The sequence below is a fragment of the Drosophila bipectinata genome, chromosome 3R (assembly GCF_030179905.1).
Source record: "Drosophila bipectinata strain 14024-0381.07 chromosome 3R, DbipHiC1v2, whole genome shotgun sequence".
In the NCBI taxonomy this organism is placed as follows: domain Eukaryota; kingdom Metazoa; phylum Arthropoda; class Insecta; order Diptera; family Drosophilidae; genus Drosophila; species Drosophila bipectinata.
This window is the reverse complement of record NC_091739.1, coordinates 8,702,611-8,727,385: the sequence shown is the minus strand read 5'-3', so window position 1 is coordinate 8,727,385 and position 24,775 is coordinate 8,702,611. Positions and strand designations below refer to the sequence as shown.

The 24,775-nt window shown below is 39.7% G+C and overlaps 6 protein-coding genes across 12 annotated transcripts; 2 read left to right on the top strand and 4 right to left on the bottom strand.

Annotated features, from left to right (window-relative positions):
* The first annotated feature begins 167 nt into the window (after nt 1–167).
* Nucleotides 168–2,578, top strand: ZnT86D (zinc transporter 86D). Its single transcript, XM_017246617.3, has 4 exons — nt 168–470; nt 532–719; nt 794–1,234; nt 1,491–2,578. The coding sequence occupies exons 2-4, from the start codon at nt 536–538 to the stop codon at nt 1,985–1,987; spliced, it is 1,122 nt and encodes a 373-aa protein (XP_017102106.2). The 5' UTR covers nt 168–470; nt 532–535; the 3' UTR covers nt 1,988–2,578.
* Nucleotides 2,579–3,565: 987 nt separating this feature from the next.
* On the bottom strand, nt 3,566–4,692 carry Tctp (translationally controlled tumor protein). The gene has a single exon (XM_017246818.3). It carries the CDS (start codon nt 4,559–4,561, stop codon nt 4,043–4,045), a length of 519 nt encoding a protein of 172 aa, XP_017102307.2. The 5' UTR covers nt 4,562–4,692; the 3' UTR covers nt 3,566–4,042.
* Nucleotides 4,693–5,069: 377 nt separating this feature from the next.
* Nucleotides 5,070–5,834, top strand: SdhC (Succinate dehydrogenase, subunit C). Its single transcript, XM_017246704.3, has 2 exons — nt 5,070–5,173; nt 5,231–5,834. Coding segments are annotated over exons 1-2 (516 nt in total). The 5' UTR covers nt 5,070–5,171; the 3' UTR covers nt 5,745–5,834.
* A 344-nt stretch (nt 5,835–6,178) lies between these two features.
* Nucleotides 6,179–17,242, bottom strand: cu (NADP/NADPH phosphatase nocturnin). Of its 6 annotated transcripts, XM_070281579.1 has the most exons (8): nt 13,997–14,152; nt 9,681–9,962; nt 8,124–8,228; nt 7,661–7,893; nt 7,535–7,606; nt 7,355–7,476; nt 6,645–7,277; nt 6,179–6,585 (listed from the first exon to the last, which is right to left on the bottom strand). In XM_070281579.1, exons 2-8 carry the CDS (start codon nt 9,758–9,760, stop codon nt 6,388–6,390), a joined length of 1,443 nt encoding a protein of 480 aa, XP_070137680.1. In that variant the 5' UTR covers nt 9,761–9,962; nt 13,997–14,152; the 3' UTR covers nt 6,179–6,387. The 6 variants fall into 6 exon arrangements, with proteins under 6 accessions (XP_070137680.1, XP_070137681.1, XP_070137682.1 ...); XM_070281580.1 differs by lacking the exons at nt 9,681–9,962; nt 13,997–14,152 and adding an exon at nt 16,936–17,242; XM_070281581.1 differs by lacking the exon at nt 8,124–8,228.
* Nucleotides 17,243–17,880: 638 nt separating this feature from the next.
* LOC108128864 (uncharacterized) lies at nt 17,881–19,306 on the bottom strand. 2 transcript variants are annotated; one of them, XM_070281370.1, is made up of 2 exons: nt 18,885–19,306; nt 17,881–18,116 (listed from the first exon to the last, which is right to left on the bottom strand). In XM_070281370.1, exons 1-2 carry the CDS (start codon nt 19,016–19,018, stop codon nt 18,032–18,034), a joined length of 219 nt encoding a protein of 72 aa, XP_070137471.1. In that variant the 5' UTR covers nt 19,019–19,306; the 3' UTR covers nt 17,881–18,031. The 2 variants fall into 2 exon arrangements, with proteins under 2 accessions (XP_070137471.1, XP_017102196.2); XM_017246707.3 differs by having other exon boundaries at nt 18,759–19,299.
* Nucleotides 19,307–22,905: 3,599 nt separating this feature from the next.
* Nucleotides 22,906–24,558, bottom strand: LOC108128610 (uncharacterized). Its single transcript, XM_017246288.3, has 3 exons — nt 24,371–24,558; nt 23,955–24,316; nt 22,906–23,895 (listed from the first exon to the last, which is right to left on the bottom strand). The coding sequence occupies exons 1-3, from the start codon at nt 24,410–24,412 to the stop codon at nt 23,058–23,060; spliced, it is 1,242 nt and encodes a 413-aa protein (XP_017101777.2). The 5' UTR covers nt 24,413–24,558; the 3' UTR covers nt 22,906–23,057.
* Between the last annotated feature and the right edge of the window lie 217 nt (nt 24,559–24,775).

Here is a 24,775-nt window from a genome sequence, read left to right as displayed (position 1 = left end):
TTAAGTTTAAATTTATAAATCAACTAAAAAACTAAAACTTTTAGTTTTTTGAATATATTTTTAAAATTTGTTACCAATGATATACCCAGTAAACATTTAGTTGAGCATTTGCTCGACAAGTTGCCATTCACAGCGAAAGTTGGCTTGAATGCAACCGATATGTTTACGTGGTTACGTTTATTTTGATGACAACACGGCAGATTGGTTCGGTTCAGTTTTCGGCTTCTTCTAAAAATGAATTAACCCAAAGCTATTCAACATTACGCTACACTCCGCTGGCAACTGTGCAAACAAGAGCAAGACGACCGGGTACCGGAGCAGGAAGCGTCTGTTCTGTTTACGTTGTGCGGTATATCCCGTCAGTCTGTGCCGCTGAGAGAGTAGGTGACATTCTTGCGGGCCTGGCTAGAATCGGATTTTGGAGTGGAATCAGCTGGAGCAGCGCCGTTAAACCCCCGCGATTAGACCACGTATGCAAACAAATTCTCAGTTATCTTAGTGCGTACGCTTACGTATTGTCTGTCCATTCAGGTGCATGATGATACCACTGTCGCACAAGGACAGGAGCAGCTTCGGCTACCGGGTCCGAGAAAAGCTCAACAGCTGGAAACGACTCATTTTTTCGGACCGAAACTCGCGCAACCTGTTCCTGTTCCTGCTGCTTAACCTAAGTTTCGCCTTCGTGGAGCTCTTCTATGGCATCTGGACGAACAGCCTGGGTAAATACTCTTCCGCACTATTACAGTTTATCTTATCCGGAGTTTACAACACCCCCTTGAACGTTAATCGGCAGGTCTGATCTCGGACTCGTTTCACATGTTCTTCGACTGCACCGGCCTCTTGGCGGGCTTAGCTGCCTCGGTAATTACCAAGTGGAAGGCCAACGACAAGTACTCCTACGGATATGTCCGTGCCGAGGTGTTGGCCGGTTTTGTTAATAGCTTGTTCCTGCTCTTCATCGCCTTCTTCATCCTGTCGGAGGGTGTTGAACGGCTGATTGAGCCGCCAGAGGTTAAGCACGAAAGGCTATTTGTAGTCTCCGTGCTGGGATTGCTTGTGAATCTGGTAGGAATCTATGCCTTTAACCACGGCGGACACGGGCACTCGCACGGTGGCGGTGGACATGGACACTCGCATGGCGGAGGATTAGCAGGACATGGCCACAGTCACGGACACTCGCATAACCACAACGACGTCAGCAACCATGACCACCAGGCCATCAACTTGGATAATGGTAACCATAGACATAGATTAAAAAGGATTATAGTTATTAATTTCAAACTACTGACTAACGAACTGAAACTAATTGCTTTAAGAATGCAAAGTAGCTTATCAAATACTGATTAATGAAAAGTATTTAGCTATTAAGTGTTTGCAGGGTTTTATTGATAAAATCTGATTAGATTTTTATCGACATAATCAGATTAGCATTATAAGTGCTATAAAAACATAGGTCCTGTTAAAATTAATAATACTATATATATTCTCAGGTCATGGACATTCCCACGATCACGGCAGTCATGGGCACTCCCACGACATGTCGGGCGGCAACTCACAGATTATGCGCGGCGTCTTCCTGCACATCCTGGCCGATACTCTGGGATCGGTGGGCGTGATTATCTCAGCCGTGTTGATGCAGATGTTCGGCTGGATGATAGCGGATCCCATATGTTCAATCTTTATCGCCCTGCTGATAGCACTCAGTGTGCTGGGCCTAATCAGGGAGTCGATTATGATTCTGATGCAACGACAGCCAACGGACCTGGATCGCTCGCTGCCGCAGTGCTATCAGAAGGTGACGGGACTGGCTGGAGTGTACGCCGTGCAGGAGCCTCACTTCTGGACTCTGTGTTCCGACGTTTACGTGGGAGCTTTAAAGTTGGAGGTTTCGAAAAACGTGGACCCCAAATACGTCGTCACGCACACGAGAATGATATTCGAGGCGGTTGGCGTGAAACAGATCTACATTCAGCTGGATTATGTGTAATGCGGATGAGGAATAGTCTCTGGTGTCCTTGTAAAATCATGTGTATATTTATCAGTGTGTGATTAAGAGCGGAAGACGTCGATGTTGTCAAGTTTATTTTTGAAATTTTAGTTCCATTGGACGCCACACACACACACAACACACACGTTCATCACTTCCAGAATGCGAAAAACATACCCCTCCAAGAGCTAAGCAAAACAAAAGTGTAATCTTCTGATCTAGTAATTTTTGCGAATTTTGTTAATTATATTATTTTGTATTTGTTGAAATGCCATCGACCGGCATTCATTCCATTCTTTACAAACTAAAGGCGAGATATGTAGAACCACTAGTGTAATTGTAAGCTAAGCGAAAAAAAATTGTGCAAGAGTAAATATATATTTAGAGTTTTTTTAAATTCAGTATGAACATACTTCGAAAACATGCATACAAACCCACAAATAGCATCTAATCTGACTGACATATTCACGGACATTCCGCTACGCGGTGGAAGTACGTTGAACGGACCGTTTTGCCACAGTTTGAAGCATCAAAATAATGAACGAAATAAAATTTAATTTTGTTATTAGCATTTTTATACGTAAACCGAAACCGCGTCTTTTAATGAGGTTGGGATTAGCATTAACTCATATTGTGCCAAATTTATAAATTAAAGTTTATATAAGCTAAAAATTGAAATTTTATCACACACAGACCTCATGCTAAAAATATTTTTTTTTTAGAATTCATTTCTTATCAAAAGTTTTCGTATTTTTAGGCATTTTATGACCCAAATAAACAGATTTTTGTGATTTCCGTAATCTGTTTTCCGTAATCTGTCAACAGAGTTACCTTTGTTAAAAAAAGAGAAAAAATTTATTTTTCATTCATATTCGAATATAAAAAGAAATTAAAATTTTGAATATGGATTTGGCATAAATCAACACATTCTTTAAAAATAGTTTAAACTTACAAAAATATTTAAAATTTTTATCTATGATTTCTACTTTAATTTTGTTATTTTTCAAAAAAACATTTAAAATAAATTGTTATTTATTTTCGCATATTTGCGAGTACCTACTGTGGCCGCCCCTCACGCGACGATGGCAACAGGTCCACACGTTTCGCCGAAACGATAATGACGCTAGTATTGGTGCGCTCTCCCCTGCAGAAAGTTAAAACCAAGGTTGATAGAAGTAGATTATAGTATAGAATCGCACCTTATGGCGAGAACAGCGCATTTTGAGGCAATGACAAGCGCCAAGATTGAGGTTAGGTCGGATGCAACGTGCCAAATTGGGCCAAATAAGACTGCAGGGCGTGCAGCTCCAATAAAATAGTATTCCACACCGGGAATTGTATTGCGCATGACCCCACCAGAACAGAGACATATGTATGCATGTGCGTGTGATTTTGTACGCCACTGTCAAAGGTCAATAACTCCGCTATTGCCAAAAAAGCGAAAAAGTCGGGAGTGACTCAGACGGCAGTGTCTCATTTACACCCCTCTCGCTTACACTCGCATGCCCTTATGGCAGCTGCAATGTAACGGCGTCTACCTGGGCCCAACTGTAAATAAAAGAAGTACAGGCATTCGGATTTACAGTTGTATAGTATATGGTTTCCGTTTAATTCAGTACTAGTTTCCATTTTAGGTATTTTCTTAGTATTCGTGTGAAACAAAGATGAAAATGCGTACAAAGTTGCGTTGTTGCTATCAAAATATTATTTTAATTACAATATTATCGGCATTATATTAATTTAGCCATTGTATTCTTCTCTTTCGCCACAACCACAAAATTGCATGCTACATGATCTGCAGTTAAACAATAAACATTAAATCAAATTTGTAAGACTTTTCTTTTACCAAAAATCAATTATATCGATGGACAGGGATCTTTGTCAGCTTTGTTTAAACATAAATTTAAGACTTTCAAAATTTTAACTAAGTATCTGATAAATATTTAGAAGGTATGCATGAGTATGTTGGCCTGTTGGGTGATGAACGATTCCTCCCGCCTTTTGGGAGAAGTCGGAAAGGCACGCCCAAACACACACGGCTACCGGGTGATCCATCTAGCACTTCTCCTCCTCAAGGCCGTGCTTGAAGAACATAAGCACGGGTACGCTGTCGCCATCGATCTCGCGGTACTCCACAAGAGCCACCATGCCGTCGCAGTCCATGGACTCGCCAGTGAAGAACTGCAGCTCCTTAAAACGGCCGAGGATGTCCTTCATTGCCTTGTTCATGTTGGTCTTGAACACATCGACCTGGTCGGGGGAATTCTCCTCCAGCTTGGCCAGAACCTTCTTCATGTAGTCCTTCAGGTAGAGGGTGTAGGACTTTTTGTCGCCGAACGCGAAGCACTCCTGCAGTCGGTGGTTCAACACCACATCAACGCCGGTCTCCGAAGTGATTTCGGTGCCCTCATCGGCTTCCTCGGCGGAGGCGTTGGCGCCGGCCAGTACAATGTCATCGCCTTGACGAGTGATCAGCTTGCCGTACACCTCGTAGATGACTTCGTCCACCAGCTTCATTTTGTAGGTGTCGGCGAACATCTCGTCACCGGTAATGATATCCTTGTAGATCTTCATGATGCTAACGTTGTTTCTGTTTGAAAATGGCGATAGGCGTCTAAATCACTTGCGAATCTACACCGGGACGGGCCGAAAACGACTTGCCACGCGCTCAATCGACAGGAAAAAGGTTGACAGATGGCGGCACATATAGTTGGGATAGCTGCGACGCTGGTATTTCTGCTCAGAACGCCAACGGTCTTCCTAAATCGGTAATGCTGCCAGAGTTTTCGAAATCGTAATAAAGCTACAAAAATATTACAGGTTTTGAAATGTATACGATTTATGAAACATGAATATTATTTGTATTCAATCTATGTATTTTGACAATTTAACTATTAACATTTGTTAAATACATGGATAAATTTTCATTAAATTACATGACTATTTTTTACCAGCTTGTTTTATAGAACGTAAATATAGAATAATATATTATTATTGCAGTTCAAATTTGTGTTTTTAATATTAATTTCTCCTAATAATGAGACGTCTTTTAGTTTAAGTTTTAGCGCAGACAACCTTTTGGTATTTTCTTGTTTTAGGGTTTTAGCACAGCCACACTGTTGGTATTTTTTTGTCTCTCAGTCTACGGTCCCACCATCCCAAATTCCAGGTGAAAAACAAGAAAATGTACGTAATTTATGCAATTAAAAAACCGCAAAACTTAGTTTGAACCAATTCCGATAGGTATGCACTATCCAGCTCGCTGATCCGGTCGCCGGCGCTGAGGCAGGGCCTCCAAATGGCCGCTGCCAACCGCCAGGTTTCGCTGAAGGTGGTCTCTGTGGCATCGACCCAGAAGGAGGAGTCGTATTTTGAGAAGAATGAACGCCTGGGAAGGAAGCTTTCGCCGCATCTGACCATCTACTCGCCCCAGCTGACTTCCATGCTGTCGATTATGCATCGTGGTACCGGCTTGGCTCTGGGCGCTGGCGTGTGGGCTTTGGGACTGGGCGCCCTGATCTCCTCGCACGACATTAACCACTACGCGACCATGGTGGAGGGATTGCAGCTCAGCGGCGCCACCCTGACTGCCCTCAAGTTCATCATCGCCTACCCGGTTGGCTACCACACAGCCAACGGCGTCCGCCACTTGCTGTGGGACACCGGCCGATTCCTTAAGATCAAGGAGGTGTACTCTACTGGTTATGCAATGGTAGCCACCTCATTTATTCTGACCGCTATCTTGGCTCTACTCTAGGCTTTTTTGACTAGTCGACGTATTAAAGTGTACTACGAAGATGGTGTGAAAATTGTTATATGCAAATATATGTAAAGTAAATATTTATAATTTTTTGTTGTTACGCAACCACTTGAAGTGCTGTTTAGGGTTTGCGATTGCGTTTTTTTTTGCCGTATGACCAAATGGCATGCGATTTCTGTAATTTCAGTCAATTGTTGGCAAACCATTATTATTTTGCGCTGCCGAAGTTGTTTGGTGATACTCTATCTATCATGGAATTAAGTATACGCCTGGTTTGTTCTGTTAGAAATAACAGAATGTTAACAGATGCGCCTCAAGCATATGCAACATATTTTTATTTTTTATTATATGATTATTGACCACCTTTGAAGCCTCGTAGACAAGTTTCCGTAAAATGTAGAACCCCAAACAAAATACTTGCTAAAAGTATGGATTATTCTTGAGTTGGGAAAAACACTCATTTTATTACTTTCTTCCATCTTATCAAGTTTTATTATTGTGAATGTTTGGATTATTGTTTGTAAAAGCTGCAATTTGTAGTGCAACGTTCGTGTATGAGGTTAAAATGTATCTAACAACTAATATCACAATCGATGTAATTAAAACTCCTCGTCTAGTGAATTTTTGTATTCGGGCGCTTCTATTGGATGGACCCATGTTTGCTGCCTTCCGTTTCTGATATCCCTTCACCATCACTGTCGCTTTTCGCTCCATTTTCAACGGATGGTAGCAATTCAAAATCACAGACCAGGGAAAAGTGATCCGACGGATACTGGTAGCTGGGTGTGCGGTTCTTGCCAATCTGCTCGCCGGCTGGGAACTCGAGACAGTTCTTGATCTAAACAGGGATAGCTCATTAATATCAAAATACATTAAAAGCAATCAACTTTTTCTCACCTTGAGGCGATCAGGCGTGTAGAAGACGTAGTCGATGGTGTGACACTCCTCACCATCCTCCCGAATCTTCCAGGTGGTGTAAGGCGGTTCGCGCTTTATGGATTCTGAAACAAACTCCCCGACATCCTCGCTGGGCTGTAAAATTTTCTCACGATCGAGCTTCACATCGGCATAGGCACTACCCAGTCGGAGGAGATCGCAGCCGAGAATCGTGGAGTAGATAGGCTCTACTGGCTCAGCGTTGAAGTCGCCACACAAGAGTAGGGGTGTCTCGCCAGCGAACTGTTTCACAAACCGGATAAGATCTCGGCCCTGTTCGTTGCGTAACTTGGCCAATAGGGCTCCATGACGGGCCTTCAAATGGGTGGTGCAGACGCAAAACTCGCGCCCATTAGCCCGCATACGCAACCGGGCAGCGATGGCTACTTGGTTGCTCTGTACCCGCCATACCTCCAGGATACGGGTGTCATAGCCCAAGAGTTGGAGCTTGTCTCGTTTGTAGAAAATGGCGCATCCATCAGGACCGTTGTTCTGCTCGATGTACAGACATGGAGAGTCCGGCTTTGGGAAGAATATACCCTCGTAGTTCTGAGTACCCAGTACTGTTTGCAGGAACTTGAAATGGTCTACTTCCTAGTGGGTCAATAAAGGTTATAGGTTAAAACGCGACTGCATTTTGATTCAAGTTATTGGGAATTGGTGATATATACTTGCAGACAAATCACATCCGGCTGATTTTGCAGGATCTCCTGGACAATCAGGTACTTGCGATGCTCCCAGGTAAGAGCCTCTTCAGGACATCGCACAAAGCCATCATTGTGCTGGCCGAGTGCTGGCACAGGAAGTTTTCTTTTAGAACTTGAAACTTAAAGGGGATGTATCACACTTACTCTGCGAAAGAATATTCCACTGCAGCAAGCGAAGATTCTGAGAAGACTCCCCTACAGATGGAGCACTGCAAACTGCAAGAACAGATTAAAATGTGTCCGATAGCTAATGTCGAGATGGTGGCCTACCCCTGGAGATGGAGTTCAGCTTGAGGCCCCTCAGCCCGTCTGTAAAATCCTCGTCCACCAGCAGCGGCTTCAAGAATTGGCGAGTGAGAAGCGAGGTCTGCTCGATTCTTCCACCCCATAGCTTATGAACGTGCTGGAGCAGGGCGGAGGTGCTCAATCCCTCAGGCAGTTCCAGATCATCGTCCTGGGAGTCGACGTTGTTGATCTTTGGCGCCGAGTTGAAGGAGCCCATTCTGTAATTAAAAATAAAATATTTATTAACACTTTCATATTAATTTCAGAATCTATTCGATTATTCTGCTTTTAAAACATAAAAAAATATGTTTTTTGTTGGCATTTCAACCGAATTAAAAATTATGAAAACATTTCGCAAAAAAAGCAACTTTCAGCAAACATCACCAACAGAAAAAAAAGAACAACAGCCAAACACTAAAATGAAATTTTTGGTTCATCTGGTACTTACAACTCATTTGGTTTTCTATATAGAATTTTTCTCAGTATTATGCTGAAAATGAACAAACTATGACTATGTCGCTGACTCGTATAAAACTTTCCCATTTTTAACTGGCTGTAAAAAATTGATTTGTGCGATTAAATGTAGTGTATGGGTGAGAAAGAAAATTTGGGAAGTTATTAGATTTTTTAGAATTCAAAATTAAAGCGCCAAAATAAATGAAAAGCATGCCTCAATTTTAAGAGTCAGAAAAACTAGTTAATTATTTAATTAATTACGGTAATTAACCCCTGCGATTACTTGATAGTTTTAATAAAGTTTGCCACTAAACTTATTTGATTAAACTGGTACTGCCTTTGATTACTGATGTCTATTTCTGTAGCCCTATCGAACTGGAAATTAGCACATCTGCTCTGATTTTGATGAGACACCCAGAGAATTGGCTAAGAGAGGGGAAGGGGGGATGTCCGCCCACGCAAAAATCCGTCGAAACAAAAACAGAAGTGAAAAATGTCGCTCGGTCAATCGCTTCGCAGCTGTTGGTCTGGTTTGCTCCACCAGAATGGAAACCAGTTCCCTGGCTGGGGTTCGAGAACGGATCGGATCGGATCGGGGACTGGATTTCGGGGACTGGAGCCCGTAGCAGCGCGCGCTTGTCAACACAATCAATCATCGCAGAGATTTAAGATCTCAGAGCTCGGCTCAAGCTCAACACGCTCACCTGGTCAGCATCACCTTCTGGAGATAGGCCTTCCGGTCGTTCTTGCAGGGCGCCTTATTGGCTCGTTTCATTTGCATGGCTTGCTCCATGGCTTTGGCAAGGATCCAAGGATACAGTTTATTGATTTTTAGCTAGAAATATATATTTGGATTTTTTGGGGGGGATGCCGAAAATGTATCGGAGAACGAGGTGCGCTTGCAAGCGACTTTGACGAAACTGAATGCCAACTGAAGTGCGGCGTTTTATTAGAGAGATCATTGCCGAGGAGAGCTGCGAGTGAAAGAGAGAAAGAGCTAGGGTGCGAGAGGGAGAGCACGCACAAACGGGTATTTCGCATGCGAGATGTATCTGCAAGATACTCCAGAACGAGATCAATACGTTCGGCTCACGTGCGTACGACGGCGGCTACAGCGGCTACGGCGAGAGTTTGTTCGCGAAATGCTAAACAAAAGAACGATTCTGATTCTGATTCTGATTCTCATTCCGATTGTGACAGCTTCTTAAATATTTATGTATGCTGGCGAAGTGGGGGGAATGGCTCCTGGGGGGTCAGATTAATGAAAACAAAAGTGTTCGCCCTGCTGAGATATGCATGGAAAAATATCAAACGAAACACGGGGAAAAAAGAAATTCTGCCAACAGCATCCTTAGCTAATGCCCGAGTCGTGTTGTATGCCTAAGCAGAATCCCAAATGTTCTCAAATGCTAATCTGCCAGACAAAAGATACAATTGTATCTGCATCTGGCAAATTGATATACAGCAACGCAGTTACATGCGTAATGAGTTCTGCGGCTGGCCGGCAGACAAGCAAAGATATTGTATCTGCATCTGGGGGGATCGTTACCTGGGAATGGGCACGGCCACACGTCGCGCAAACGTTTTCGATCTTACGATCAGACGCGATGTTTTCATTAGAAACTCCATCTTTTTCTTTCAAACTTTATTTCAGCTACTTGAAGATCACTTTCTTTTTGGTTTACTTCTTTTTGGCTTTTGTGGGATTCTTCGGTTAGTTCTGTCACCAAACTATATGGTGTATACAGTATTAGGATAACTTGAAACGTTTTATATTTATATTTAGTGTCAGTATGGCAATGTCAAAGAGACGCGGCCCCATCTGTGTTTCCTAAAATGGCAGAATTAGTTAAGAGTTAGAGAATGCTTAATTATATTGATATAAATTACTAAACGCCACTTGCAAAATGCCCACTAATCGGTGTTACCTTAATGGTTAATTATTAGTCACGTGTCGGCCCAGTTACTGAGCTCTTATCAGCCACGTTCGTGACCTAAAACCATTTAATGCCCCTATTGATGGGATATTTTTTTTGCTATATTAACTCTGATATGATTGTAATTAAAATTGTTTTATCGATGAGGTGGTAATTGGCTTGAAGTATTCAGTAGATTGTTAGATAAGCTAAGGCAAACATGGTAGTTACAGAGGGATGACTAGTCATTAATTAAAATGATAATATGATGTGCGGGTGTTTCGAGCATTACTTCTTATTCCTAAAAAAGAAATCCTTTGCTTATTACCCAAAGTCTAAAGCTTAAATATATCTCTCAAATACATATATTTTAAATTAATTTTTCCTTAACGACAACCCTGCAATATTTTGTCATGATCACTTTCGCGCAAATTGTGCAAGGTTAGTTATTGTTGCTTTCATTTAAGTTTCATTTAAGTGCCAAGTGTCTTTGAGCCATATGCCTGGCAATGCCTAAGAACACTTGACACGCCGCCAGCCATGAACTTGATTTATAAGCACGGCCGACAGCGGGCAGCGGCCAACGGGTAGCTCCCCTCTCCCTGTTCTGCCAGATACAAGATACGAGTAGCTCACCTCACCAGATACAACAGCAAATCGCGAGGCGGCTCAAACTCCACGATCGCAGTCGGCGGCAACTTGTCTCCAGCTGCAGCCGAACTCTGGCTGCGATCGAGATTGATATTTGGGCTGGCCACGCCCCCATCAACATCCACATCCACATGCGCGTCCATTTCCTTCTCGATTTCCAGTTTGCGAGCAGCGAGTCGCTGTTTCATCTGAGCGGTGGAGGTCATGGCCGAGGTCTTGGCCACAGCTTCCGCGATTTCGTATTGCCTGAGGAAATCCTGGCGCTGCTGACTACCTCCAAGCGTGAGTCCTTGGGGCTGTCTGCACTGGGGACCACACAGGCGCTGGCACATCTCATTAACCGCCGAGCAGCGTTCAGCCAGGTGATCCGGTACCAGTTGCAGGCAATTCAGGCAGGGCTTATCCATTCCGGAACTGACTTTTTTTGCCTCGTCTTCGGAGTGGGATTTGGGTAACTTGGCGTCTCGATCTTCGGGAGACGGTGGCTCATCGGTTACATTAAAGAACTGCGGCGGCCTGTCATCCTCTTCCTGGTGGCCAAGATGCTCGTTGTGCCTGTAATCCGTGTTGGCATCGTTTAGCTGAAGATTAAGGAGCAGGGCTGTTACGGGCATGGCTTTGCCCAAGGCAGGCTGACGCCTATGTCCATAGTTTTCCTGTACTCCTGTGTTCTGTTTGCCATCCATTTTTCTTGATTTTTGTTTTCAATCTTTACAACACTTTTCATTGACCGCGGGCCGTATGCGTAATATTTTTTGCAATAGTTTTCATTCGAGAGTCGAGAGTCGATTCAATTCTGGCCGTTTAGATCACAGACAACAATTAATACGCGCGTGCGTTGCCTTTCCTTATTTATATCTTTTCGGTTGGCTCTAGCCGAGATCGAGGCAATCAAGTGCTCGGTTCCCGCTCTCATTTCTCATTAAATGAGCAAACAGACCGACTGCCATAGGTAGTAGGGTAATAATAATAATAAAAATGAAATTTTGCTCTCGCTCCCAGCCAGCCTCACCAGCCCGATCGCTGATTCGTTGGATCGTTTAAAGGTAAACCACATTTTGTTTGATTACTTTCCAAAATGTCAACTTTGCGATTAGCAAAATTTAAGACTATGATATAGTGCCTAAAAGTTACAAGCCGAACGCTTTCATCGACTTGACTTGAAAACTTGACCCGATGAATCAGAGTATCAGAAATGAGGCAACAAACTGTTGTGATAAACAAACACGATTTACGTGAACTTGCACCTGTTTAAGGTCAAATCGAGACATAAATAATTGCTAATATTTCTGGAATTCTGTATACTGTATACATATGTACATGAATGTTTTGAATTTTCGGACTTCCATGCGCCATTTCATTGAGAATGCCAACGGAATTCCGTATTCCGCAAACAATCAATTACAGATAAATAAAGAACAATTTTCAATCAGCAATCAGATTGATTAATTACGCTCTATGTCATCCGGCTGCCACTTGACGACATCCACACAGACATAATTAATTTTACGCCTCAGTCCCAAGTACCATCGAAACGGAGAGACATGAAGCGGTAAACCTCCACAGCTAATTTGTAGCAAATAAATTATTTGCATTTTCATGATTTGCATTAATTCAAGAGCAAATTGATTGCACTCAGTTTGGCTAATAAACTGCCAACTAACTGAACGACTTCAATACATTTCCGCAATATGTGCAGTAGGTTGTTTGTTTGAAATTTAAAATTTGAAATAAAACAGTTTCCTAAATATCTCAGATATTAATTGAAGCCATTTTTAAAACTTTTTGTATTTAATTCTTTTACTTTTATTTATTTTCTTAAATGAAAAATCATTTTTTATATATTTTGAAATATGTTTCCCAGTTTCTGCCTAAAAGTAGGCTAGAACAGACTCAAGATTTAAAAAGGTAAAATATCTTTCACAAAAACCATACTTATGTAAAATAAAGTCTAATGCCATTACTTTAAACTTTAAACATTAAATTTTTAAGTTTTTATTAACTTTGATAATAAACTTTGTTAAATATTTTGTTTTGATAATAAATTAAATTTAAAATAATAGTCTATTAGTCTAATAACACCCTTTTTCCTGTTAGCTTTTGTTTATTTGCTCAGCTGTTGTTAGAACTAGTCTAGATTCTATATTTTTATTCGTACATACCTATAGTTAATTTTCGCTGTAATGCTAATTGAAATATATATTTACTTCCCCTTCCGCGGCTGGGGCTTGACTTGTCTACAAACGCTTCAACGGTGGCTGCCTTCTTTTTTGGCAATGCACTACGGAAAGTCGAGCGGAATCAACAAGAGAAACGGCCGACATTGAGTTTTATTTATATGGCTATATGTACGTGAGTGTCCAAGTGGCGAGAATCTTGAACTTGGCAACCAGCTCGCTCAATTTATGACAGGCCTATACATCGAGAGGGCGATACGGTGGAACATACAATATAATACATAGTAAGTTTCAAACGCGATGTAACTTTTCTGCCTATTCATTGTACAATAAACTGGCTGTACACCTGCTTCGGCTTGAGGAGATCAGGTCATCAAAAGGTCGATCTACCAGCAAACAAAAAACGAAGAAAAAACCTCAGACGCCAGAGATTTGATAAGCTTATCAGATATTTTTGCGAGCAGTGCTGTTAATGCTCGACTATCAGGTGACCTGCATTTTCGTGGGTGGGCAAATAATAAATAATTTCAAATTTTAAGATTACGTGACGTGTGATCTTTCAATCTGTCAGTAATGTCAGACCGTATTACATATTATTTTTTGAAAAAGATATGTTCTTTTGAATCATTTTTTTTATTTTTCCCAAATTGCCTATCCTATAGTATAAGGACAATTCTACATGAGGTTCTTTCTTAAGATTTTTAAAGTAATGATTCTAGAGAATAAATATATTTCCCAACAAGTTAAACAGCTTTTTTTTGCGTATACTCTAGAGCTTTCCATCCGCTCCATTTTACAGGGTATAGATGCATATTATACGCTTTGTTCTAGGGATAGCTTTGCGATTATTGTGTTTTATACAACAGCATAGCGACAGATTGGGACACATAGCCGTACTACATTCTCGTATGTATGAACAATATCGCAACGGCTGCGACTTGGAAATAACTGGTTCTGCTCCGGCAAAAGCTGATTCCAGCTGGACACAAAAAAATAACAAAAAAGAAAAAAAAATAGGCATTCCCTAGATTTTTCCCGAAAAGGTATTTGTGGGTCAGGCATTTTGCAAGTGTCTCTGTTTAGTTAACTCCAGTCTATATTCCAGCAGACCGAGGACTCACCATTTTGCAGTCTGCACTAGACATCACCACACATGGTTAGGTGCCAATCGAAAGGAATCCAAACTGCCCGCGTAGGCCTTTTCTAATCCGTTTCGATCTAATTCCGTAATTATAACGATCTTGTTTTTGGGGATTCAAGTGCTCCGACGAGCTGCAAAGAACTAAACTTGGTTGTAGGTGCTTTGCGCCATTTATACCCATGCTCTCTGCTTGGGAAATCGGAAGCTGATAAGGATAATGCCAAGAGCACTCTCTCGGCTTGTCTGTTACGTCTGCGGGAGGCACCATCGAACGTTTGCTGAGTAACCGAAACCCGCTCCCAACCGCTAGTCACCTCATTATCGTAATAAGTTCAATGGCTCGCTCTCTCAGGGTCTGTAACACTATTTTGAATGTAAATTTTAGTTTGCCCTACACTGCGTATGAGCAATAAAATAGGTTCTTGGGTTGTAGTGTTTGTATTACGTAAAGGTTTAGGTATTTCTCTATAAATATGGAGGTTTTCATGGAGTAGAGGTTATTCGAAGAAGGGATTATTCTACATATTGATTAAAGTAGGTTCTGGTGTCCATATAACACTAAATAAACCAAAATTATAGTAGTAATGGTAACAAAAAATCATGGAAGTTGATGCTATTATATTATTAACGATATTTTAAGCATAAATCAAAAGATCATCTTTTTCCAAACCGCACTAATAATATTAATTTCCATACAATATAAATATTTATATAAAGTATAATATTTCTCTTTAATTTTAAACAAAATTGGTCCTAAAAGGAAGACCGTCAGAAACTTATCAGTTTCACTAAAAATTACCAAAAAGTCAGTGCCATTGGTTATACTCCCCTGTAAACAAAGCCTCAAAGACATCAATCGAATTAGTCACTTACTTCGTGGGGATCTGAGTGGGTCAATTGTGAACAATTTGTAAATTCGCGTTGATAACAATGCCAATGACACGGTCCTCGTGTCTGGTCTTGTGTCTGGGTATGGGGCTTTTGTGGGGATATCTTATCGGGGCTGGTGCCACTCGAAAACGTTTCTCCCAGCATAATTCCTACGCTCGGTTGTAAAACATTCAAAACGGATTTTGATTTACAATATGGGGGAAATGCAGAAAAAAGTGACGATGCCTGGATCTAATTGGATTTAATTAGATTGAGGCGGTTGCATTTGCGTAGTTCTCACGAATCCCACTCCCTATCAGCCTAGCAAGGTCACTCGACTTCATACAACTATTTCGCTCTAATATAACGTCTAATATATAGTATTTTTATTGCTCACAGCCAGTGGGTTAGCCATTCAGATTAGATAAGGACTTTGAGTGGACCCACCTCGGCCTTGTTTTAGTGCTGGGGGGGTAAAGTTCATTCTTAGGTTTATCTTTCAAATATTATTTTAAAAAGTTTTTTTTAGAGGAAAGCTATGCCAGACTTTTTTCTTTGAGCTTATCGCCATAAGCGTGCCGTTAATTGAGATAATGCGAAATAAGAAATATTTTTTGTGCATTATATGAAAATATTTATATATAAATAATATTAGACTTTAAGCTTGGAGATGAAATCTGTTACTGTTATCATGGCGGAATTTTTATGACATAAGGTATTTGTCAATATGCATAAGAAGCGCAAAAAAACACCGACTTTATGACTAAGAACTGATTCATTCCGGCTGTGTCTAGTATTACAAACAAGTCTAAAGATTTTTCAAAAGTTTCATTCAACTTTGGGGCAGGTTATGTAGCGATAGTAGCTAACAGTTATTTGGGTATACTAATCATAAACCTAGTTTGTTAGATAGCTATGGTCAATGTTATTGAACGATTTCTAAAGAAATGACTCTTAAAGATTAAGATGAATAGATCCTTTATTACATATATATAGATTTCTGATTTCCCAGATCATATTATTAATTTAATTAAGTAGAGGCCAGACTTTACTCAGCCCACAACTTCTTCCGTAAAACTTCAAAGGACTTATCATCGTTTTTATCAAATAATATTCGGTGTGGTACCATTGTTGTCAACAAGTGGGATCTTTGTAACGGGGAATTCCCATAAATTGCGATTAAATTACCCGCCAACAAGAGGCCCTCGCTTTAATCTGAACAGATCTTTTGTGCTTGTTGAAAATTGTGTATACAACGCCCTCAGAATACCGAAACCCACAAAGAACACACAGTTATAGTAATTAAAAAACCATTTCTGTTGTCACCATCCCACATAACACACTCATACGTATGTACATACGTGCGCTCATATGCTACCCACAAGCCTGCAAACAGGCACTTTAATAAATTACAATGCAAATGGTTACAGTTTTTGCACCGAGAAAACAAAATTATGAACTTTAAAACTGTTTTAAGTATTTTTGATATCAAGGTCAATGCAAATGGATAGAAATTATTTTAAAAAAATTCAAACTCACTGTAATTTTTAATTATTTTACTAATCGTAGAAAAATTTCTCTCAGTGCATATAAGACAAGCTCAGCCAATTTCCCAGCGGTCGCAAACCAAACAAAATATGTGCTTAGAAGAGAGGGAAAGAGGTGAGAGTTTTCGAGAGGAGCTCTCACTCTCTTCACACTACAGACAGATTGAAGGAAATTTGTATTTTTTCGTAATAAACAGCAAAAAATAAACAAAAAAATAAATTATAAAAACGAATATACAAAATAAAAAACTGAAAACAAAGACCAAAGGCAGAAAAGCTGCACAAAGAAAAAAAAAAGATTTTATAAAGAGCAGCAGCAGACATTTTCGTTGCTGCCGCCAAAGTCTCCCCCTTCTTCGGTGTTGTTGTTTTGTCAATAAGCCCCCAAGATTTGTTTGGAGGGTAGCTTCAAGGGGAAAAAAGCACGCAAAAAAGGACAAAGGAAGGCACGCCCAACTAAACCAGGCGCGGTTCAAAATATTAGGTAATTTCAGCCACTTACAGGAATTTCTTAAGGAACTTGTAGAAGGCAACCAGCAAATAAACAATTGTTGAAATCAGCTTCATTTTTCACGCAATAGTACTGGTTCACTGCCTTTTGTTTATGCTAATTATGAGTGTTTATTTTTGTAGTCAAAATTTGAGGTGTGTCAGAAGAGACTCAACGAAACATTAATTTCGACACGAATATTGAGATTTCAATTCAGGTTTCTTTTCTAGTCGTTATAATTAAAACCAGCCTTTCGTAAATTTTCGTTAACATTTCACTATCAATGCCATTTCCGCGAACACGTTTTCCACACTAAGCGGGCAGCCCATGAAAAAAACACCGAGGAGATAACGCTTTCTGTGACGTAGCCTATGTGAGAGGTATGCGCCGCGAAATTAAAGAGAAAGTTCTCAGAGAGAGTGAGAGTGAGAGACAAATTAGTGTAAGGCAGCAGAAAGGAAAAGCTAACTGAGCTGCGAGCTAAAGTAAGAGTCAATGATGAGGTTGCATGACTATATAATGCCCCATGGAAATATATTAATAAAATAATATTATGTATATACTATAATAATAACACAAAATTATGCTTAAAAGATTAAATAACGGAATTAATAAAATATAATTTATTAAAAAATGTTTCTAGACATTATTTATCGAAAACTGAATGATGCAATATGGTTGAAGATATACGTATGTATGGGTGTACATAAGTCCCCATACAAGTCCAATCTTTCAACAAAACACAAATACCTGAAAAAGCAAGGTACAAAGTCACGTCCACTTGTTGTGAGCGGGGCAATAAACTCTTGTGTGGGCGTACTTAAGAGTCCCCAGCAACTATTATATTAAGGGATCACATCAAAAAAATTAAGCTCTCTTTAAGAGTATAAAGCTTTTCATACTAAAAGCCCCAGATATATCAGCTGATTTTAAGCTTGCATCACTGGTGTAAATAAGTCTGTGTAAAAAATAAAGCTTTTAATAAAAGCTTATAACATGAATTTAACAATAATAGTATGCACTCAACATGTGCTTTTCAATCTTATGCTAAGTAACAGCAGTACTAAGAAATTCGAAGTGGATATCCTTGTATCCTTTCACAGATTTGTCAGAAATTGGAAGGTCTAAAGTCATAGGCAGGTCCCATGCGAACGGATAAGTTGGCGGGCTCGTTTAAACGTTCCTTCATTATTCTGAAATAAAGTTATGAAATTAATATTGCTTTAAAAATAATTGGGTTCTATATTATATAATATAGAATAATAATATAATATTTATATATAATATATAATGCAAAGATCGATCTTTCTTAATTATTTAATTTTGGGAAGAAAATGTTTTTGAAACAAAATGCAGCCAAAACCGGATCCAAATTTCAACACGTATACGCACTGTTTCACATAGTTTTACAAAAGTAGTTTTTATCTTTTTTTAAAAAAGACTTTATAATAAAGTATAATAAAGTAACTTAGATATTGTATAATTTAAATAATAAAGTAATATAAAGGTTAATCATAATAATTAAATTTTTTTTATAATTTAAGTTTATAACATTTTATAATTCTCTTTTAAGGAGGAATTTAATATTTCTCTTTAAAAAAGCTAAAAGTGGTTATTAACTTAAAGAAGTAGGGGATCACGTGGCGTATACGCGTTATTCTATGGAAAGTTTTTAGTTTAAGTGACACCATTGACACCAATATTAAAGTTTAATAATTGAAAATAAATAAAAAGGTTCGCTCTAGCTAGCTTATGTACATAGGCAAAACTTGAGGTAAACAATAACAATGGGCTTATCTAAAGCACCTGTGAACAGCACCGGTTTATATTCCTACCGTTTATCTGCCTCGCTCTCGCAACTTTGATAGCCTTTTCTTCTGGCCGATTTGTTGAGCCTCAACGATCGTCTCAGTTCTTTGGGAAGAGGTTTGTTGGTCTCGCGTTTAAGAAAACTACTGAACCTTTCACACTTTTCCGCCAAACGATGCCACACCAGCAGGATAAAATGCTTATGGCGCGATGATGGCCCCGATGATGATGTCCCGTTGGCACCGCAATCGTGCAGATCAATGGTGGAAACAACCCACGACGACATGCTGACACTGACTGAATTTAACGGGCCAGAAGAGCCGCTAGCCACTTGGTCGGACTTTGATAAGATTGGCTATTGGCAATCGCACCGTTTCAATGGTCCGCAACGTCATATAGCCCTTGGCGGATACACTAGGGCCGAAACCGGAGCAGATTGCAGATGAGTCGACGCTGTCATGGTAGAGTTTATCATTTAAAAAAAAATGTATCGGTATCTAAATATCCATTTTGAAAAATGGCATGAAACTTCTAGAACTCTTTAATTTTTTTTACCAATAAAGGTAAAATTCAAAAACCGTACCACCGTACAGAAGAATTTGTGTCAATATCAGAAGTAAAATTTTTGGAATTTTGGGCTAACCAGGCCAAACAAAAATGTCCTTTAAATTCCATTTAAATACCAAAAATCCAAGGCAGCCATTTGGGCAATAAATATAGCTCCAAATGCGTATGTTGGCTGCTGTTGCCTCGGATAGTGATTCCAAGGTTGATGCTTTGATAGTAAATTGAAATGCAATAAAGGGAAGATAGCATATTTATTCGTTTATTCCTTATTCCATTTAGTCTGCCTCCATTGGAATTTTTCTGTGTAATATCCTTTCTTCGGTTTTGTCTATATACTTGTGGGTTGGACTTTATAAAATTTTTCATAAGCCACAAAGAGACTACCTTTGTTTGGTTGCTTATTTATTTTGTAGGGCAAGGGCTATTTGGCAATTTAAATATTTCTCATATTTTTTGCAGTAATGCACTTCGGTTTACCGTTGTACAATAAAATCCTGCAAAATATGCAAATAAACTGCACTTGCTGGAATCAATCATTTTTGGCGAGTTACCTTTAATATTCGTAGCTTCCAGATCAATATGGAATCCATTCGTTCCGTGCGTCCGGAAAACCAATAAAGTCGAATCGCTAACATTTTTGATGGACTATTTGATAAAGTTTTAAAGCATATTTATTTTTTAAATTTCTTGTACTTTAATGCTAAAGGTTTTGATTTGTTTAATACTACTACCTGTCAAATTCAAAAAAATGGTTTATTTACTTTATTTTCTACCTTAAAAGCTAAATATTGGACAAAAAATAAAAGCCACCTCATTTAAGTTGTTCAGCAAAGCCTCCGCTCCTCGTCAGCCTAACATCCCATTACGAGGCCAACAACTGGCGGCCTGAGTCGACGACAGTGGCCGAGATAAATGTATGCCCAATGCTGATGTGCATGCAAATCTACATTTTTGGACGATAGTCAAAGTCGAAAAACGGATGGGTGGTGGTGGGTGGCATTAGGGGGCGGCCCTGGTAGACAGATGTCAAGACATCAGGCTCGTTCCTATGTATTCCTCGGTTAACATATGCGTCCCATCTGAAAAAGGGAGAAGGCCGAGATAGAGGGCGAGAGCGGGACAAAGTGTTACAACTACATGAGCGCATTACGAGCACTAACAAAAACAACAATGGGGCAAACAAAAATGTGGAAAACATCCACAAAAAAAATAAAATAAAAAGGCCAAGAAAAAACGAAGAGAAACAAATGAAAGTTTATGCTATAAAATGCCAAAGTGTGGTGGCACAATCTATTGCGAAAAAAAGACAACGTCAATGAGTGGGGGATGGTGCAGGCATAAAATAGCGTATATAAGATAAAGGATATATCCACCCCTCTCCACCCACGTGGGCTGTGGGTTGGAATGAAAATTGTAGCAAAAGTCAACATATGGCGTTAAAGATGCGAACGTGCAGCGAATCTTTTAAGTTTTCTCTCGGTTTTCTATTCAGTTTCTCAGATTCTTAACAGAGATATTTTTGTTAAAGATTTTTGAACTTCATTTTAAATTTTGAAATTTTTTCCTTATTTATTGCCTTTATAATGACATTTTACAAGCCATAGAGTCGACCCTATGACCCACATTAATGGGCAGTTTTCCTCACTTGAGACTCCCCCATCTCGAAACCCGTTCCATGTTTTTCCATTCTTGCCGAAAGGCTTGTCAAATCTTCAGCCAACAAATCCCATCCATTCCTGGTAGGCCCCTAGCCACCACATCGGAAAGGCTTTTTTCCCCAACATTTCCAAGCCATACAATCGACCGACCATTTGGCTTAAATATTTTATGCAAATTTTCAATGTAATAAAAATTTTTTCTACCCATGCCAAAACACAAAAGCAAATAAAAATTGATGCCAATGCCGTTTGTCTTTCAATACGTTGTTTCAGTTCAGCAGCCCTTATACATATTTTGTTTTTTTTTTTTTCTCCAGTTATGTCCTTGCTTTGTGCGCGCAATGTTTGTATATGAGTGTGTGTGTGTGCAATGATTTTCAATATGTCGCAACTCTCGGCCAAACTTGCGCTATCTGTCCACCCCCAAAAGACCCCTCAACCCATGTCACCCAGCTCGGACTTGCCTCAGAGCGGCTTGAAACAAATGCCGAGTTAATGCTTTGGCATATACGTCGCCATCGCCATCGCCGATGTCGACAATGAATGCCGCATGGACATGACCTCAATTGCGTTGGATACATCCGCACACACTCTGAAATATCCTTGCGAAAGGAGCGAGATACCCGCACTCAGGCATGCACATATATTGGTTTGATCGACATCAATACGCAAGGGCCGTAATATGTGTTAACCCGCCAGGACCTCGCGTCCTTACGACTCTATATCTCTTTCTCTTTCTGTGCCTCTCTTCAGCTATAGCCATCTCTTTTCTGGGCAACACCGTGGCAAGAATAACACATTGCCATCACTGTCATCTTTTAGGCTGACAAGTGCGAGTGCCGGCATTACGAGACTTTGATGCCGATATCGATAAGTGCAGCAGTGGCAGGCCACACTGCGACAAAACTGCAAACTTCATTAGTTTTGGGCCAAAAACTTGTGTTTAAAAAAAAGGACTTCCGGTATTTGTTAGACTTTAGACTAGGCCATCTCTCAAATTCCAAAAATGACGTTTAACTCTAAGCTTTTATGAAAATTTTTTTTTTTTAGAGTGGATTGGAGTCACAAAACTTTCGTCTGGCCACATTTGAATTTTTTTTTTTGGTGCAGCTTAATCCAAGTCATCCCACCTCGTCACCTCCTGCCACCATCTCAGTTGAACATATTGTCAGTTGGCTTATGTTCCATTTTCATTCTTTTTTTTCTGGTGAGTTCCGATTTTTCTCCATTTGGCTTTTTCCCTTTTTTTTTGTGGTGTGATGAAAATTGAGGCGTCGACACTTTCCGAACAGGTAACTTCTCCCGGCGTGTTCCACTGGTGTCTGAGGGGTTCATTGTTTGGCGTTTATGATGCACTTTAACTTAATATTTAATTTTAATGTATATTTTGTATGTATTCTTGACTCTACCATAAAGTTCAATCGAAAAGTTCAACCACATATGTTTCAAGTTGAAGAAACTATTGTTCCAGGTAAATGTTATTAAACAAGACAATGAACAGTTTTGTTATTTTAATTTTATTTACAAAAATTTTTATTTAAAAACACTTGTTTGTTCATAAACCCATCATTTAACGACCATCATCTCTTCCAAATCCAAAGTGTTGCAGGAACTAGATTTTTTTGCGGCATATTGGATGCCGCAGTTTTCTTGCGACTTTTCTGCCACTTCTGAAAGTCCACGTCAGGTTTGATGGCGGCATATGTTACGAAAATGCTGTAAAAAAATTCATTTTCCTCTAAAATTCACAAAAAAAAAACTGGGTTTAAAAAAAATTAATTTGAACGATCAGAAACAATATTTGTATTTTGAGCAGTGTTTTAGAATAAAACAGAAATAAATACAACTTTTTTTCGAAGTCAGCACAAGGCGACAGGAACTTTCCGGCGGTGATCTAGAGTATAAGAGAAAAATCAACAAAATGTATTTTCCAAATTCGAATGAAGCATAATTTATTTCGTTAGAAAAATGTTGAAATCAAATTTTGGGAGGGTTTTGTTTTGTTTTAAAATTTTGATCGAAAAGTTGTGAAAATAACAATTAAATCAACAAAAATTTGGATCAGAATACTTGTAAAAATGTTCAAGACGTACAAAAAATTTATGAACAATCAAACTCAAAATAAAGGCGCCAGAAACAGTACTTCAAATTCATGCAGTGATCTAGAATATAATCGCGACTTTCCTCGTCCATATAGAGAAGGATCTCGTCATTATCGGCAAGGTGTGTCACATTTCTGTCGACATATTCCTTAGTGGTACCCCTTGAACATCTGCCTACCACGCTCCACTTGTGTGTCTTTAACCCACAGTTTTGCGCCTCCAGTTGCGAGAAAATTTCACAGAGTAATTTCTCGGGTGCAACTAATGGGAGAACGAATGTTGCCCTAACTAAGTCAAAAAACTTGATGAACGGATTACATGAGTGCGGCGGGCAGACACCGTCTATTGCGTCTCTCATCCATGCCATAGTATCGTCATCTCCGCAAACAATTAATAAGTTATTTTCGAGTGTAGCTACTGGGGTACAATCTGAGAATATTAAGTTTTCCCCCGCGCAAGATTCAAGTAAAACAAAAAGATGTCCCATTACAGCCATAATATCCACTTCATCAGCCGAGGGGTCTTCGTGAGTTATCACTAGTCCGTATCTTCGGTTTTCAGGCAGCGTTACCGCATAAGGAGGGCGTGGATCGACCTGATTACACTTTCTGGAGTAGCAGCAGTCCCTTCGAATATTGGTGCATCGGGCATTGCTTTCCTCTTCCTGCTCCTCATTATCCTCTTCTGTTGTCCGACTCTCTGCTGAAGATAACTCTGACTTAGCTACTCGGGCTGTATTAATAGCACCAGCATTAAGCCTTAAGAATCTCTCGTTACGGAAAGGTGCAACTTGTGACCTTCCTGAAGACGATTCTGTCGAATCCGATAGACGGGGACTGAAGATGCGAAGCTTATGTTAGAACACTTTTAACCTGAGAAATATTAATTTACGTACAGTTTGGCTGCAACGCCCGACATTGCACCATCATTAAGACGCTTTCTATCTAGACGAGAATTAAGCTTTGGCACAAGACGAGCGGAGATGGATAAAAAGTTCCTTGCCATTTTTTTAGCAAAGAATTGAAGAAAGCCAATGAACTCTCTCCTTTGCGTGACGACAATGGCTAGATCAGAATGTGAGGGGTCCTCTTTTGGTTGCAACGGTCTGAGGTTCCTTTTAATAACATCTCCATTGCGTAGCTCTCGAGATTGGAATTTTATTTCTAGATCATCTGTGGTAATATTAAAGATTCTGCGCAATTTAATTTTCAAATCTTGGACTGTGGCTGAATCCGATATCTGAACAATTTCTTCACCCTAAAGACAAGATGCAATAATGGACCATTTATTTTTTGTTTTTAGATTCCTCACCCTGCCAGTATTTTCGTTTTGGATTTTCACTTTTACGAACATTGCGTTTCAAAAATTTTAATTCAACGTTTAATTCAATTGAAAATCAAAAACTTTTCACTTCACTTTTTTTATTTTTGAAAAAATTGCAAAGATTCAAATTTGTATTTCACAATTTATAGTACCTTCTCAGACTATGGTACAAATAATACTGAGGCTGACAAGGCTAATCAGACAGGGCTAGAATTGACATAAGGCCAAGGCACTCTTTAATGCATGACTTTCAAAAAATTTTGTATTGTAGAAAAGGTTCTAGCACGTATTCCAGACTTTCTGTTTCGAGGCTTCGTGCTTTATGTCTGACTCTTCATTTTTTTGCCTACACTCTGGCACTTTCATTGGCAACGTGTGTGCCCTTATAGATAC

What these genes read in the sequence shown, in the direction of transcription:
- ZnT86D (XM_017246617.3), top strand. Translation starts at nt 536, where the DNA reads ATGATGATACCACTGTCGCACAAGGACAGGAGCAGCTTCGGCTACCGG. An exon ending in CATCTGGACGAACAGCCTGG is followed by an intron (nt 720 to 793) that starts GTAAATACTCTT and finishes GTTAATCGGCAG; the next exon opens with GTCTGATCTCGGACTCGTTT. An exon ending in GGCCATCAACTTGGATAATG is followed by an intron (nt 1,235 to 1,490) that starts GTAACCATAGAC and finishes ATATATTCTCAG; the next exon opens with GTCATGGACATTCCCACGAT.
- LOC108128864 (XM_017246707.3), bottom strand. Translation starts at nt 19,018, where the DNA reads ATGTCGTCGTGGGTTGTTTCCACCATTGATCTGCACGATTGCGGTGCC. An exon ending in GAGAGCGAGGCAGATAAACG is followed by an intron (nt 18,117 to 18,758) that starts GTAGGAATATAA and finishes ACTTTATTTCAG; the next exon opens with AATAATGAAGGAACGTTTAA.
- cu (XM_017246703.3), bottom strand. Translation starts at nt 11,384, where the DNA reads ATGGATGGCAAACAGAACACAGGAGTACAGGAAAACTATGGACATAGG. An exon ending in TTGCTGTTGTATCTGGTGAG is followed by an intron (nt 7,894 to 10,683) that starts GTGAGCTACTCG and finishes TTTTAATTACAG; the next exon opens with AATGGGCTCCTTCAACTCGG. An exon ending in ACACGCCTGATCGCCTCAAG is followed by an intron (nt 6,586 to 6,644) that starts GTGAGAAAAAGT and finishes ATCCCTGTTTAG; the next exon opens with ATCAAGAACTGTCTCGAGTT.
- LOC108128610 (XM_017246288.3), bottom strand. Translation starts at nt 24,412, where the DNA reads ATGTTCGTAAAAGTGAAAATCCAAAACGAAAATACTGGCAGG. An exon ending in AAAACGAAAATACTGGCAGG is followed by an intron (nt 24,317 to 24,370) that starts GTGAGGAATCTA and finishes TCTTGTCTTTAG; the next exon opens with GGTGAAGAAATTGTTCAGAT. An exon ending in TCGGGCGTTGCAGCCAAACT is followed by an intron (nt 23,896 to 23,954) that starts GTACGTAAATTA and finishes TCGCATCTTCAG; the next exon opens with TCCCCGTCTATCGGATTCGA.
- Tctp (XM_017246818.3), bottom strand. Translation starts at nt 4,561, where the DNA reads ATGAAGATCTACAAGGATATCATTACCGGTGACGAGATGTTCGCCGAC.